Genomic DNA, 16,260 nt, shown 5'->3' with positions numbered 1-16,260 from the left:
ATTCCAAATTTCAATTCACACATTTAATTCTCTTCAGCTCAACCATTGCAACCTGAACCCTCTTACGATAATTTTCACCTTGTATTCAATTGGTTTGTAACTATTATTGTTAATATTATTACCATTATTATTATGCTGGCGTTCAAACGCATGCGTTTTCCCCGAATCCAATCCATTCCTATCCAGCCCCCGTGTTTTACTTCGCGCTCGCCCGGGAATGAGCGACGCGGCGTCCGCCGGCGCAGATTGGACGCTTCCGGCCCGTCAGGAGAGGAGGGTGGGGGAAAACCAGGGGAGACCGGGGAAAGAGTACGGCAGGGCCGCTGTGAAAGCGGGGCGCACGGCCGCTACAGCCGAGAAGGACGGCGCGTCGTCGACCGCGGAAGAGCTCTCCGTCCGTGTGCGAAGACGGGGACGTGACACTCGGTGCAAGGCCATCTTACTAGCCTTTTCCTCCGGCTGGGGAGAGGGATGCTTTGCCCGATCGCTCCTCTGTACGGCAGGTTGCTGGGCTCATCGTCTACAGCTACTCTGCCACTGAAAGGAGCGCCACACGAGGGAGGAATCTAAATGCAGTATCCCTTTACAGATCTCTGAAATAAACTCTGCTTTTTTCTCCCCCCTTTCTTTTTCTCCTCTTCAAATACGAGGCCCTCCGTCAATTCAGGAGGGAGGATCGCCGCTTTTCGCCTGATACCGAGTGGATGGCTGGACACTTAAACGCTTCAAAGCCAGTTTCGAGAAGCTGTCCCATGAAAAACGATTTGAAGGGCTTTTCCGGAGAAAACGGCATATATACATATTTTAAAGGAAGGAGCGTGGAGTGTTTGTCGATCATCCAAAAAAAGGCTCTCCTCCGATCCACTTAAAGCCACGGCCGGTTTGTTTTTCTTTTCTTGAAGAGTCTTTTAGAGGCGATCTTTCCCGTTAAGTAAATCCGGGAAAGCCGATTGCCGAAAACAAACCTCGGTGCGTCCTTCGCCGGCAGCTTTTCTTAAGTACGGGGAGCGTTACCTGCTGCCTGAAAGTGCAGCTTATTTATCTGCCGGTGATATTTGCGAAACTGTGCCGGACTAATACGGACAAAGGATCCCTTGTTTTGTTGTCAGTGAGATCAATGCATAAATGCGAGAAAAACCGACCTCACGCACGTCAGTCCTGTAGTAACGTTGTAACAAATTCTGATATTACTTGCCGTATTTGATACTATTTAGATAGGCTGTTGTTCTGTTATTCGGATTGCGCTGGGTGGTACTGGGCTCCTGTGAAGCAGCAATAATGGAAGATCGGTGGGAGAATATCGCATGAAGGACACCGCCAAGTTTGGCGTGATTTACCTCATGTTGGGCATTTGACGACAGGAGGTGCTTGGATCGAGCGGACCACGTTATTTTTGCGCGGCCCCAGGCGCTTCCCAGCAAGATCCGGCGGCGGGGTTAAGCTGTAACAATCTGGGGGGCAGTATGCGGGGAGGGGGGCAGCGCACCTAAACATCTCCACCTGATGCTGAGAGGTCTTCGACGAGCCGCCGGGGGCGGGGGCTGGAGCCTCGGGGGCTGATGCGCCGACGCCTTGCTGGGTGATCTGGAGGACCGGCTCTGCGTGACCCATCCCCCCAGCACACGTGGTGAACTGGGCATCTCCGCAACTCCCGTTAAGGTACGGATTACTCTTTACAAACTCCCGGCAGAGTTCAGGCATCGTTTGCAAGACAGGTAAACTCCGAATTGGTACATGCTTATTAATTACAAATGATCATGCTCTAAATTCTTCCTAACGTGGGGATAAATATGCGGAAAGTTTGTCTTGTTTAAATGAGCGACACGGGGTTCCTGTTTATTATCTTCACACATCTGTTTATAAATGTCATGTGGGTGATTATAATTAGCATTGTCTTCCCTGTTTTTTGGGAGCAAAATTTCATGAATTACTGGTGGTTTCAGCATTTAGACGTATGTAAATTAACTTATATGTTCACGCACGGATAGTATGTTTTACTTTTGTAGCGCAGACAGATAGTCGGCACGGTGAGGCATTAACACGGGGACTCTCCGCCATCACTAGATGGACCAATTACTTGTATTAATGACGGTACAATTTTGTCCAGGAGTGTGACCGATCGACTGAAAAGTCGGAAATCTGAAATCGATTTGCATGGATTTCTTTTTCGGGTCGACTGATCTCGTTGACGCAGATGAACTTCACGCTCGGTGCTGGAATGAGGTCTTGACCGATAAGCGCGCATCTAGGCTGACGTCCATTGATTTCCAGCGGCAAGTCCCTGGGAAGCGATAGTAGGTCGTGTTACTGGTCTTAATGTCTGGTGGGGGGGGGGGGGTCAGTAGTCTTGTTGTTCACCCGCATCTAATTTAAGGCCTCCCCGAGACTGCCAGTCCTCCCCGGGTGGCTTTTCATGTGACATCTTAAGATAAATTCTTATAACAGTCCGAGCATGAGTGTGTCGTTGCTGATCTCTTTGTGGCAGCTTGGTCAAATCATGCAAATGTCTGTGAAATAAATACCCCTGAGAAAAACTAAACCTGACAGATTTGTATATAATGTAGAAATATTCTGTTTAGATATTTAGATAATTTTTGGTGTTTTAGATAAATGATTACTATTATTATTATTAATTTGCTAATTTTTAAGGGACACTTAAGAACCATTTCATGTTTCAGTGGTATAAAGTGACTGTTTTCTTGAATAGTCTGTCTGTAAGGAAACGACTTTCAGGAGACTATAGTAAATACCCTCGGATAAATCAGTTTGCAGTATATTACATGTCATAAGGCAGCTGTGCATTAACATAAGCCGAGATTCCGTTTCAAGGGTCACTTGATGCTTGTAGTGGGTTTGTGGGTCAAACTTGCTTTCGCACAGTTAAACGGTGCCAATATTTGTTTGGGAAGACGAGTGCTAAGCAGCTGAGTTTGTAGACGTCTTTAAATGGAGCCCGTCCTGACGTGTTCCTCGGGGGGGGGGGGGGGGGGGGCAAAGAGAACCGCAGCCTTTTGAATAGTACAGGTATCCCATTCTTTACGAAAGCAGAGCGTATTCTTTACGAATAAGCAGCCTGTAAATATAAAGTAGAAATAATGTACATACAGAGATGTTTCACTTACCAGAATCAATACAGTCATGCGTCACTAAACGGCAGGGATACATTCTGAGAAATGCGTCATTAGGTGATTTTGTGATTGTGCAAACATCAGAGTGAACTTGCACAAAGCTAGATGATATCGTCTACTACACACCTAGGCTATATAGCATAGCCGAATTAACGATATGAACTACAATTTAGTAAATACATAATAATTATGTTGCTGGTTCATCATTATCATGTAATATGCACTGTTCATGATTGTGTGTGCTATACTTTTAAACGACTGGCAGCACAGTAGGTTTGTTTACACCAGCATCTCCACAAACATGTGAGTAATCGGTTGCGCTACGTTTTTACGTCGGCTACGACTTAACTAGGCAATAGGAATTTTCACCAGTCATATTCTGTCCTTTGATCGAAGCATCGTTATGTGGTGCGTGACTGTATATCTGTAAGTGGTCCGCTGATAAACAAAAGCGAAATGCTATTGTTGCTTTTCTCATATTTTTGTAAAAGCAAAAATCCTTTGCCGATTTCTTACGGTTATCGAAAAACAGGCGGTAATGTAAGTGTTTCATAAAAGCACAGTGGCGTAAAGCGGGGAATACCTCTATCTGATGCAGCGACATTGTGATATTTGCGTGTTTGTATATGGATTACTGCACTATTGTTTGACAGGGAGTCTGTAGCTTTAGATTTCATGGAAAGGTCACCATTATTTAGAAAATCATCCGTATTTGACCAGAAGCTAGAGGGCATGTGCTTGCCAAACAGGCAGATGTGCGGGCAGCCCTGGGGTCCTGTGTGGCTGATTTACACAGCCTGCTCCATTTGCCCCCAACTTTCTTAGGGTACGAGGCTTTATCTTGGCCCTCAGGATCACCACCTTTGGCCCTGTGGGTGGCTACTCTGTGCTGGGGGCTCTGGCCTGGTAAGCTGACATCAATTGCGTTGGCAAAGCCTGCCCCCCCCCCAACTACAGATTGTAGGGATGTGGTGGAATGTTTAATTTTTAAAGATTATTTCCTAATAAAGAGAGAGGGGGTTGTGGTCAGTTAATACGCAGGGACTCAGGCCAAACTCGGATTTCTGTGGCCAGGACACGGCATTCCGAGCAAAATCGCAGCTCTTGGATTTTCCAGTTCTTGGAAGCCGCGTCCGACCCAGAGCCTTTGAGTCATGTTTGCGATTCTGAGATGAGATGGGGTTTGGACCAGCTAACAGTAAGGCATTACCGTTCTTGGTGGAAGGGGGAGGGTTCTGAACTTCATGACACTGCATCATATTTGGTGTTCCGCACGTGGAATTCTGCATTAACGTCAAACCCCCGAATTAGCGGGCCGAATGGCGGACGGGCAGCACGCCAGCGCGGGACACGCCGGACTGGCCTCTGGATCTGCGCGACGGAGTGGAACTGAGTGGCGCTGGGTGCTGACGGGTGGATCTGCATAGTGGTGGAGCGGAACCGCTGGACGGCGGCTGCGGGATCTGCATTGCAGTCGAGCGGAACTGCGAATGTTGGACCCTGGCTGCAGGGTCCAGATCTGCACAGCTGCTGGGTGGAGCCTGGCATTGGCTTGGCTGCTCGCTGATGGGTTTATGAGAAGTCATGTGACCAGTGAACGTCATGAATATTCATGAGGGAAGTATGACCCTAGTGTGATTGGCTGACTTTTCTCCTGAGCTGGATTCCTCTTTATCACAATCCATCAAATGGTGCCTTATTTCAATTCACGGTCTGCAGAAGATGTCTGTACTTTAGTTTAATATCACTGCCCTTTGGTACTGTATCTTCTATTTACATACCAGAGCTTTTGAGTGCATGTTGTTTGGGGCTTTTTCTTCAGGGAGAGGTTAAACTGAAATTCGGGTTGTGTTTCAGGCAGCCCATCGGCTCTTTTTGCTCTTGATTTGATGTGATCCGACTCCTGTTTATAACCCAGGTGCTGTAGACTCTCTGAAACTGGTTTAGAGCAGCAGAAGGAATTTTATCACAAGTTAAAAATGATTATATTCCCATCTATCTCATTTGTGCTGCACATGTGGATCGAATGCTCTGTGTTCCGGCAGAAACGGTTCTGCGAAGATAATTCTGTAGCATCGAGTTCAGAGTGGATGATATTCACACGAGACACGCATGGCCTCCTTTGCAATTTTTAGTATGCGCATAAATTTGATAATGACTGCTAATTACCAGCACTGTTTGAGCTGCCAGTTCACTTGTTGTTGCCCCATAGAAGGCAGTTTAACAGCTCGCGGCATAAACTGTGGAGGTCAAAGGTCAGATCAAGCACAAACTCGAGTGGCGGTCCTGAACTCATGCCCCCACAGGCTCGTGTGACTGAACTGCACATGGGGGGGCTTTGAGGCAGCGACGCATTTTGTTTCAATAGTGTGAAAAATTGCTGAAATAACTAATGATGGTTTTCAGTCTAACTGCTCTTAGGGAGCAGAAATGCCAAGTTCTGATGGTAGCAAGAGCTGAATGCGTGACATCAGGAAGTTTTCAGACAGACTGCCACACCTTTCGCAGACCACATCTGCGCTCTCTCGTAAAGAAGCTTGCAGTCTGACCGCACAGTACCTCCTTGAGAATGCATTTAAACTTGCGAGTCCCCCACCACTTTCACCACGATGCATTTCTGTCTCCCTTTGAACTGTGACTACCGGGTTTAAAAGAAAGTAAAATTGAAAAAATTAAAAATCGTGCATTTTTGTCCATTTCTGTTTGCTGTTGCACTCCAGACTAAAGCGATAGACCGATCTTTGCGTCTGTTAAAGCACGTAGTCTTTGTACTTGAAGCGCTCCCTGGTGGTCTGTATTATGTAATAGTATTTTAATAAATTTTTGCTGCAGTGCAATCTGACGACAGTGACGCGTCTTCAAGGACGGAGCAGTCGCCGGCTTGCGGTCACCCCCCCAGCACATGCCGGTAATGGATGACGTTGTCGGTGGACGATGACTGTGAGAGATCGCCCACTTCGGTATCGCTGAGGAACATCTGGGCTGCCCCGGGCACCCTGCCTTCGGGCTCGGAGCGGCTCGCCGCGCCCACTGGCAGGCTGTACCCGCGGGATAAGGGGTGCCCAGCTGTACTGTGGTGTTCCCTCCGGCCAAGTGGAACTTGACCTACAAAGTGCTGGGAATTAAGTGCCACCCGTCACCCCGCTGCCCAGCCCACCGCGATTATCTTAGGCTGTGATGGTGCGTGTTGGGGGGGGGATTTATGGATTTATGGCTTGGGGTTGGTCAGTCTGTGCCGCAAGCACAGGTGGGTCGCTGTGTGTATCCTTGCGTGTGTCTCTTTAAATATGGGCTGGCGTGGATTTCACCGGCCAGAGCATTGATTGGTTGAGGATATATGGCGGGGTGTTCCTCATTCCTGGCACGTGCCTCGCGCCTCCTGTGCCTCACGCCTCCTGTGCCTCGCGCCTCCTGTGCCTCGCGCCTCCTGTGCCTCGCGCCTCCTGTGCCTCGCGCCTCCTGTGCCTCGCGCCTCCTGTGCCTCGCGCCTCCTGTGCCTCCCTCTTAATCCATTCTGTTCCCTTGGTGGCCCCAGGTGTGGTCTCACTCCTTGATTGGTGCCCCTGGTTATCGACGACGGGGCTACCCCGCCTCTCAGAGGGTGAGGGGACCGCCACACTGAAAGATGTCTGCGCCTACTCCTCCTCCTCCCCCCCCCCCCCCCCCAGCTGGAAGTGCACAACAAAGAGCGTTTTTCTCTGGCACAGACGTGCGTGCCTCACTGTCGGGAGATAGCCCGGACCTGCGGTCGAGGGAGCGTGGAGCGTGTTGGACTCTGCTTGTGACGTGTCCTCTTTTTCAGGGTGTCTGATCGCGTCCGAAACGGGAGCTGGGGGGGGGGAGGGGGCAGCCCACCCCCACCCCCACCCCCGCTGATGTTTATCTGCTGAGTGCTCTGTCACTCTTGCTGCTGTTGCTATGTCAAGAAAAACAGTGACTTTTTTTTTTTTTTTTTATAAATGAAAAGGCTGTTTGTACATCTCAGTTTTCCAATTTTTTTTTTGATTTCTCACCATGTGAAACTGCCGAGCAGATAGTCTGACGATGCAAATTAATGGAAATTTACTTCTTGCTGATTTTTTATTTTTTTTTCCCTTAACGGATGTCGTTCCCGTTTGGAGCTACAGCAGCATTTTGTGCAAGTAGGTAGTGTAACGGTTAAGGATTCATACCTGAAGTTTGGGGTTTAAATAAATGAAAACATGCAGCTGTATAAATAGGTACAATTTCAGGTCACGGAGAGTAAATGACAGATGGGGACCTAAATCATTAATGATGTAAATGAGTTTCAAAAGTACCATGATTATACTCAAGCGTTGTACAGCACTTCTAACAGTCTGTCAGGTCAGATTGGCAGAGGGGTAATTGCTAAATTCTTTAATTTTATGAGTATATTCTAATTTTTTTTAAGTCCAATGCCAGGAGAGCAATTGCTGTTGAACTCTTTAAAAAAAGAAGCCACATCACAACTTTAAATGACCATATTTTACGGGGGAAAAGGCGACAAGTTCTGGGGTCACCTAAGACCCCCTGGTGAAGCAGGTGGGGGGGGGGGGTTGTTGGTGATCCAGGTGCCCTGTTAGTCAGGATCTCGTGCGTCGTGTCACAGTGTAACGCGAACGGCATCCCCCACCCCAACTTACACTAATTGCAATTAGTTTTGAACGGCCCCTGTTTGGAGTGGGGGAGGGAGAGGCGTAGGTGCGCATGCAGAGTGGCGTCTGATCTGGAACCCTGGCGCTCTCCCCCCGCCGCCATAGCTAATGCCATCGTTAATGGCATGGAGTCCGCTGGAGGAGGGGCGTAGCCTGGCACTCATGCTTTTGCATTTTATTGCTCGGTACCGTGTCCTATCTCAGGTGGGCTTCGGACAATTGGATTACATTCCTTACTCCTGGTGCCCGGTCCACGCTGGCCCTACAGCTACAGCTAGGGGGCAGCAGCCTTCCCGGGGGGTTTCTGAGGGTGGGGCCTGTGAATGACTGGGTCAGGCTGAGTGTGTCACCGGGTGTGAAAATTCGTGTTTTTAAAAGCAGGACTCCTACCCCCCCGTCTAAGGCTCCGGGGTTAGATCTGCACTCCAGAGGGTATCTTCCCTGCCATGTTCATAAATAAACATTGGCGGTCCCTTTTAAAGTGTCATAAAATTAAAATTAGTAACATTACCTGTGCGCAGAGGCTTTTGCTCGCCGGCCAGAGAGCAGAGTAATTTTCCTTCCCTGAGATCCTCTGAGCTTCCTACAAACACAGGCGGGGCTTAGCGCCCTTTAAATGATGGATATTCGGCAAGGCAGTGACCCCCCCCCCCCCCCCCCCACCAAAACCTTTACTATTTCCAGCACCGCAAGTTCCTGATTAATAAGCTTCCCAAAAACCACCGAGTTCCCAACCTACTGTGAACCTTAAGTTGCAGTTTATCTTAAAGCTATTTTAAAAACTGGGGGCCGGCCTCTGTACATTAAGAGATCCTCCTCTGCGTGGCATTTGAAATTGCCTGTCAACACCTGGAGAGGTTTATTTTCAGATGGATATGGGCGATTTTTATTTATTTATTTAAAGGGGAAAAAAAGCAACCTTTTCCTGAGGTTTGAGGGGAACTTGTATGGTTTTATGAGGCGAGACGCCGGCATGAAGGCTGCCAGGCCTTACGCCGTCTCCTTTAGAAAGGGTAAATGGATCATTCAACAACAAAAAAAAAAGGATTCGCAGTCCACAGAGCGAGATTGCATCTCCATGGTGACAGGAAGTCATTCTCCGTCAGGCTCACGTCGCCATGGCGAGCGGAGCAGTTCAGGATGCAGCGGCCCAGCCACGTTCAGGCCGAGAGCCTTCGCTTTGGTCACCCTGGTAGCTGGAAAGGAGAGGCGAGGTCTGTGACAGTCCCCAGTCGTTAATTCTCATGATGGTCGCTTGTACGGTTTTCTAAAGCCACAGAGGGCAGTGGGTCCGCATGGAGGTGTCAGCTGGGGACAGGCGATGCCCCCCCCCCCTGGACGACCCCATGTGTCCCCCACCCCCTGCCCCCCACCGCCGATCGCTCGCTCTCCCTTCCAGAACCCGTCGGACGTGGCTTTAAGGTTTTCACACCTGAGCGGTGTGTGTTTCGGCAGACGGGGGCCGGAGCTGTGTGTGGGGGGGGGGGGCACTTCTTCACGCGGTCCACATGGGCAGCGGCTCGTGACGGCAGGCCGCCGGCACTTGGCGTCGGCCCTGATCTCCGTCACGTGTGCGTCCCCAGCTTTCTCGTCCTCGCGCCTCTGGCCACCTGCTTCTGTGTGACCCCATAACCAGGCTGATGCACATGCCCAGTGCTGAGTGGGGGCTTGTGGGAGTGGGGGCTTGTGGGAGTGGGGGCTTGTGGGAGTGGGGGCTTGTGGGAGTGGGGGCTTGTGGGAAGGCAAGTGCCGGGCTCTTGGTTCCGGTACATAGGTGGCTTTTAAGTGGCTGCCCACTGTGCCAGCAGCCCCCCCCGGGCATCAGTGATTGGCTCCCGGAATGCTGTTTTGGTGCCCCTGGCTGTCGGCGTTAATCGACCCTGTCATGGTTTAGCAGGCCGTGGTGGGAGTCATGCCCCGAGGCAACGAGGCCCATAATTCAACAGGTGCTAAATGAAAGTCGTCTTTTATTGTCGAGGTTCCCTGCGTGAATGATTTTTGTTATGAGTTATTGATTTATGTATTGATGGCCCTCGATGGCTGCATATTTACTCAGCATTCAGTCTGGATCTCTCTTGGGTAACCCAGTGTTGAGAAAATACATTTGGATCTCGCAGTATGGGGAAGGGTTAATACGTGTTAGCTGCTAATAGGCGGGGGTACAGTCCACTCTCTCAGCGTGCAGTTTTACCCAATGGGGATTGACTTTTTGGTGATTGACAGCACATGATAATCCTGCCCATTTTGCAGGGGTGCACTGATGTGAAACCAATACCAACAACTGATATATTTTTGCCTAATACTACTGATAAGCGGCTGATGTGTGCCGACAGTGAAGCTCATTCATTTTTAATAATTTTTTAATGCGCTAAGAGGCTGGGAGGGGTTAAATCTTTGCCGTTATTTCATGTTTCCGGGGCTGCTGTTCTCCTCATCTAGAAACAGTGCTGTTCTCATTCCCTACTGAACCTGAATCAATGTGTCACCCTACGATGTGAATTGGACCCGAGCCTGTAGATGACCCCCCTCCTGTCACGGAGCTCCATGCCTGGGTCCTACAGCTCCTGGTATCTCGCTCAGCGACCGTGACTGGGGGGCGTTAGTGTGTTAGAAACGCTTGGGGACAGCTATTTCTGTGGCGCCCCCAGGTCTTTCGAGCCTTGCAGTGAGAGAGTAGGTCTTCGCATAGCCTGCCGACCGTTCATTTATGACACCCAGTCTTGGGGAGCTTCCAAACATGAGGGGGGGGGGGGGGGTCAGACCTCACCTGTTAAACCCGTTTATTGCCTAAAATCATCAGCCGGCAGAAGCTTTGCATTTTGCTGCAGGCTGAACCCGCGGAGAGTTGAGGGCACAGCGGTGCCTCTCTGCCGGTGCCCCCATGGCAGCAGGCCGTGCCACGTGCAGCCTGGCCCCCGCCAACAGTAAATGCCACCGTCCCTCTGGCCTCTTCCTCTGATGGCCTCTTCCGAAGCCACGGTCGCTCTCTCCACCGTTTGTGCTGACCACCATCTACAGCCTGATTTCCCCCAATGGTAAGGAACCCCCCCCCCCCACCAAAATGGTTCCGCTATGCCAGTGCTCCATGCGGAAAGTTCCGGACTCCCCCCTGACTTCGGTGCCCGGTGAACCTCTCTGGCTGTTCCCTTTGGCAGGTAGGTGTGGGCATATGGTGTCCGGCCCAGGGAGTCTTTAGAAATTCCACTAGTGGGGTGGGGGCAGCCTTTGCTTCCGCCAAACCTGATGCCGTATCACCCCCCCCTCCCCCCTCGCTCTTCCCTTATCCAATATGCCATCATCCTCCTCCTCCCCCCCCCCCCCCCCCCCCAAAGTCTCCTCTTCCTCTCCCCCAATTCATTTTGCCAGTTTTATTTCCCTCTGCAGCAAAATGAAGCTTCCCGCCGCACTTCCGGGTCCTCCCGCCCCCCCGATTCGCCTACAGCCGTTGTGGCTTTGTGCCAGGGGGTGGGCAGAGAGGGCGACACACATTTTAGGTACCGAAGGCGTGCCGCCCTCCACATGCCAAAGCAGGCTGACTGCTACTGCGTGGCACAAACGCTACTCTGCATCTGTTCTCCGCCATCTCGGCTCATGCCGCATTATCATTCCCCCCCCCCTTAAGGAGTGTCAGTGGCATTCTTATGATATAGCCCAAATGTGGTTGGGGGGGGGGGGGCATTAGTGGAGAGTTTATTAAGTTTAAGCAGTGATACTGTGTGCCGGAGTCCTGGTGTCACTGTGACGGCGCCCTCCTCACAGGGACAGCGTCCTGGAGCCCTGTCAGCCGCTGACGTCTTCCTGGCGTGAGAGGAGCCGCTGATGGCGGCGGCCAGGGGCACTGGGAGATGCGATCCTGGGGAGGACTGTCAGCCTGTCCTCCCCCAGGCCGTGGCACTGTGTCCCTCCGTCAGGACGCCACCCCCGCATCGCCCGCCGCTTCCTGCTGGCCATTTCCCGCCTGCTGTCTCGTGCAGAGCCGGCTCTGTGTTCTGGGCGCAGCTTCCCCTCCCTTTTTTCGGACTATCAAGAAAGGGATTTGTCATTAAAGAAAAGCGCGGTAATTCTGCGGTTATTGTTGTTGGTGCCGGCTTAGATGTAATTGCTTTCTGCCTCTCGGATGAAGTTGGGCCCTCTGTTCACCTCTGGCCCCTCGATCGTGTTTGGGATTCAGAATGAGACCCAATGCAGAAGTGGGGCAGCAAATAAGAGGTGGGGGGTGGGGTGGGGTGGCGCGGCGCGGGGGCTTCTGGAGGATTTGGGTATTAAGCAGAGATGGCATGACGCTGGTAGGGAGGTGTGTCCTTGATGGCTTTCCGCTTCTGGGTCACGCCATTCGCAGCCTCATCCAATGCGTCATGTCGTGCTATTTAAAAATATATATATATTTATATAAAACGTCTTGAGTAGCTCATCCTTAAAATGGCAATTTTGGATATTCTTGAGCAGCTTTGTCTTGACCTAGAAAATAGATCCTCAGAAGTTCCGTTTTGGGAAGAGAGCAGCATCAAATGGAGGCGTCTCTGTTCAGAAGGTCCTGCGGACGAGTAAAGGCAAGGTCTTCTGAGGGGGGAGTCGGCTACCTCTCGCTCCACCGTGCCCCTTGCCTGGGGTGTAGCTCTGGTGTGATCATGCCTGTCTGGCGCCCCCCGCAGGTCTCTGTCTCTCCGAGCTCGTTTTCAAAGTGAATAAGCCTTCCAGCTGCATGCACTTCACATCTGAGAGCGACGCCTGTTAGATCAGGTCTCTCTAATTCCGCACCCCGCCGCGGATCTAGGTAATCCCTTTCCTCGGAGCCCGGTGGTCAGAGATCCCGTGTGGCTGATTATCCAGGTCTTGTTTCCTCAGGGGGATTGAGGCGACAGGATGGCTGAGAGACCTGGTCTCTGGTCGCCCGTTTGAGCCGCGACCGCGGGATGCTTTCGAGTCTGTTTTGGATCTTGAAGGGCTTGTCTTCAGAAACTCCTCAAAGGGTCCTGCAGTCCAGCTCGTACGTTTCTGCCCCGACTCCTGCCCCCAGAGCTAGCGAGAGGCCAGTCCGCCCCGGACTGCCCAACTCCACTCACCAGGGAACTCTTTGAAACGGTAATACTCTAGTCTGCGTTATCGGAATTCGATGTTTCAGTGTCAATAGCATGAGAGACATGAATAAATGCTGGGATATTAAATCCGGTGAATCTGTGTGGGGCCCAGTCTGGAAGTGTGAGGAGCATATTGATGTTTTGCTACCGCTAGTGACACTACAGGATGTGACACGGGGAGATTAAAGGGGGAGAAGCTCAACACCTTGTTCCTCATCCTGCCTGCCGGCTGAAAGACTGGAAGAGGAGCAAAGCCCCCCCCCCCGCTGCATTTCCCGCATGTCATTTTCATTTGTACTTACTTATCAGATACTTTTATCCAAAGTGACATGTTTTTGTTTTTTGAGAAAGCAGAGTCAGACGATCCCTGAAGCAACTTGGGGTCAAGACCCTTGCTTGGGCGGCCCATCAGTGAATCCATGCTGTCTACCCATGTATTCAAACTGGTGACCTTCTTGTCACTGACGAACCCTCTCTCCCTCTTTCCCCTCTCCCCCTTTTCTGGGGCAGATAGCTCGGAGATGCCCCTCGAATAAACCCCATGACCTTCTGTGCCCCGCCCCCCCAACACGGGGGCCGCCGCCCCCTTTGCTCCTCCGTGTCATGTCATTAATGGAGATCACACTATTAATCTGAAGCCACTCGCAACGGGGGCCCAAAGGTTAAGGAATTGCTGGAATTATTCATAGCCCAGCGAACGCATTATTATTCGGCGAGTCTCCAGCGTCTGATGGGCTCATTTAACCCTGGCAGGCCTCTCGCTCCTCAGTCTTTCAGGGCGATCTAAATAGGGCTCCAAATTGAATTGGTATTCAGAACAAATTAATGGGAATGCACTGACACACTGTCAGAGTTTCCTCTGCATGTTGCCCAACCCCCCCCCCCCCCCCCCCAAAAAAGGCGAGGCACTGTTTTTAGAAGCCAGTTGTCATCGTTTAGGCTTCACCGTCCTCGTCTTCCTGAGGCCGACACGCAAGTCGTGGCCGCCAGAGTCTTTGGTCAAGGCCCTTAACCCCAGCTGCTCCCGGGACTCCGGTTGGCCCTGCTGTCTGACCCCAAGCTTCCCTTGCTACCTCGCTTTGGACGTACAGCATCTGCTAATGAAGTTAAATGGGAGATGTAAGCTGCGAGGTTTTGTTCCTGATGAGAGATCAGAACCTCCATCCCTTGTGATCTCCAACCATCTGGTTCCAGTAACCGCTTAACCCAGCTAGGTCTGCGGAGTTCTGAAGCACAGAGACGTCGGTTCAGGGTCACTAGATCATGGATATCTGTGGACTGCTGGGATAAGCTGTGGGTAACGCCGTCTACGCGCTCGCGGGACCTCGGCTGATGCCTGCGAAGTGGCGCTGCTCCCTTCTGCCGTTCCTCAGCTGCCTCGGTCCGCCTCGGGCTTTGCGCGGATTTGTGCCGACTCACGCCTTTGGGGTAGCGGCCAATCAGATGTCAGCATTTTTGTTCTCCCATACGCTCGTGGTGCTTGGCTAAATATTATTTTTGCACAGCATGCAACTGTTAAATAAGAAAAAAAATGGTGGGTCTGGAGAATTTTCGGGTTCGTTATCCCTGATCGTTTATGTCACTCACCTGCCATATTCCCCAGGTCCTGTGTGAGTTCTGCAGTCTCCTATTGCTCTGGGAAAGACTGGATGGAAGCCATTTGCCTGTTTGGCCCTCAGAAATGTTAACATCATCCTAATGGAGGCTCTTTTATTTCAGGCTCTGGACCAGTGTGTGTGTGATGGAGGGGGGGGGGGGGGTCTACTGACTAATTAAGCAAATGCAGCTCTAATGAAAAGGCATTTGCTCACATCTTTGCCAGATGAAGCGCTGCTGCTTCTAGGCCTGAAATGCAGGTGTAACCCATATAAATAAGGGTGATGACCGGCCTGCACCAGCTCCACGGTAGCGGGGTCCTCAGTCACACGTTTTAGGTGTCCACCGACTTGCCTCGCCATGTGCGTTCGTTTGTGCGTCTTGCCGTGTCGCCCCCTGGAGGGGCCCTTACGCTGCGTATATTAATGTAATATGAAGATAGCCAGTTTATTTGATTTTATTGGCTCAGCTTTTTGTCGTCTTCAGGATGCCTTATTGCCGTCTTGCCCCTGAAATCACAAACTGACTGGCCAACGGTTGCAGTTTCTTTAAAACGATGGCATTTGCTTGGCATGCCGGGATTATTGCAGACATTGCTGACCAACACCCTACCCCCACTACAGAACATGCCATGCGGCTATCCGGTCACCAGCTGCCGCCTACGTAGACGCTGCCACGCCCCCTGAGACTACCACCTGTGCCCCAAAGGATGCTGGGAATGTGTCGTGGGCGCAGGAAGTTCTTCATCGCCTCTTTCGCCATCCTCTTCATCCCGGCGCTCACCTGGCTCTACCTCTCTGCTGGGAACTTCCAAGGTAGGCCCCCCCCAGCTGCTCTGCTTCACAACGTGCTCTGGACACCCCCTGTATGACACCTGATCTCACACTATACTGTGTGTGTGTGTGTGTGTGTGTGTGTGTGTGTGTGTGTGTACATAAATGTCCCCACAAAGTGATAAAAACCTGTTATTTTGACCTTGTGGGGACATTTTTTTCAGTCCCCTCAAAGGGAAACTCAATTATACAAAGATATGTTAATGCAATCAAAAAACTAAAAATGCCAAAAGTCTTGTACAGTGGTACCTCAGAACTCGAATTTAATCCGTTCAGAACTCTGGATCAAATCCTAAAAAGTTCGAGTTGTGATCGAATTTTCCCCATAAGAAATAATGGAAAACCAATTAATTGGTTCCCGGCCCCAAAAAATTACATCTAAATAAGTTTTTTTTGCATTTAAACACAAAATGAATCAGATAAAACAAGAAGAGCATATACTGTACTAAACACATCTAAGCACATTTATCAAAACAGTAATTTAAGCAAAAAAATAAATGTATCCAAACAATGTAAAGTTAAAAAAAAAAAAAAACCAATGTGTCCTGCCCCGATTGTCCGTGTGCCACGCCCCCTCATTAACAACAACAACAACAAATTTATTTTTGTATAGCGCATTATCACAACATTACATCGTCCCAAAGCACTTTACAGCATCCGCACCCAAAGCCCCCAGTGAGTAAGCCATAGGCGACAGTGGCAAGGAAAAACTCCCTAGAAGGAAGAAACCTTGGGAGGGACCAGACTCAAAGGGGGAGCCCATCCTCCAGGGGCCGGCAGGGAGAGTCAAATACAGTGAAATCTGAAACACAAGTTATCTTAGGTCGGCGTTCACGGTTTGACTTCTGAGATTCAGATCGAGTTCTGGGTAATTTTTTTTCGAACTGGTTGGTTCGACTTTTAAGAAATTCGAGTTCTAATGAGTTCGAGAACTGAGGTACCACTGTATTTTGTTTGGTTATTTATGGTT

The 16,260-nt window shown here is 50.6% G+C and overlaps 1 protein-coding gene across 3 annotated transcripts in view; it reads left to right on the top strand.

Moving 5' to 3' along the window:
* The first annotated feature begins 272 nt into the window (after positions 1-272).
* Positions 273-16,260, top strand: part of large1 (LARGE xylosyl- and glucuronyltransferase 1) — a 55,160-nt gene continuing 39,172 nt past the window's right edge. Inside the window, exons 1-3 of one of the 3 annotated variants that reach the window (XM_023791525.2) lie at positions 273-1,715; positions 12,629-12,865; positions 15,081-15,272. In XM_023791525.2, the coding sequence (XP_023647293.2) occupies positions 15,167-15,272 (106 nt within the window). In that variant the 5' untranslated portion in view covers positions 273-1,715; positions 12,629-12,865; positions 15,081-15,166. The remainder of the gene's footprint in view (positions 1,716-12,628; positions 12,866-15,080; positions 15,273-16,260) is intronic. The other 2 variants (XM_023791523.2, XM_023791524.2) reach the window with 2 other exon arrangements.

The sequence above is a fragment of the Paramormyrops kingsleyae genome, chromosome 1 (genome assembly GCF_048594095.1).
Source record: "Paramormyrops kingsleyae isolate MSU_618 chromosome 1, PKINGS_0.4, whole genome shotgun sequence".
Lineage (NCBI taxonomy): Eukaryota > Metazoa > Chordata > Actinopteri > Osteoglossiformes > Mormyridae > Paramormyrops > Paramormyrops kingsleyae.
This window is presented reverse-complemented; position numbering and strand designations above follow the sequence as displayed.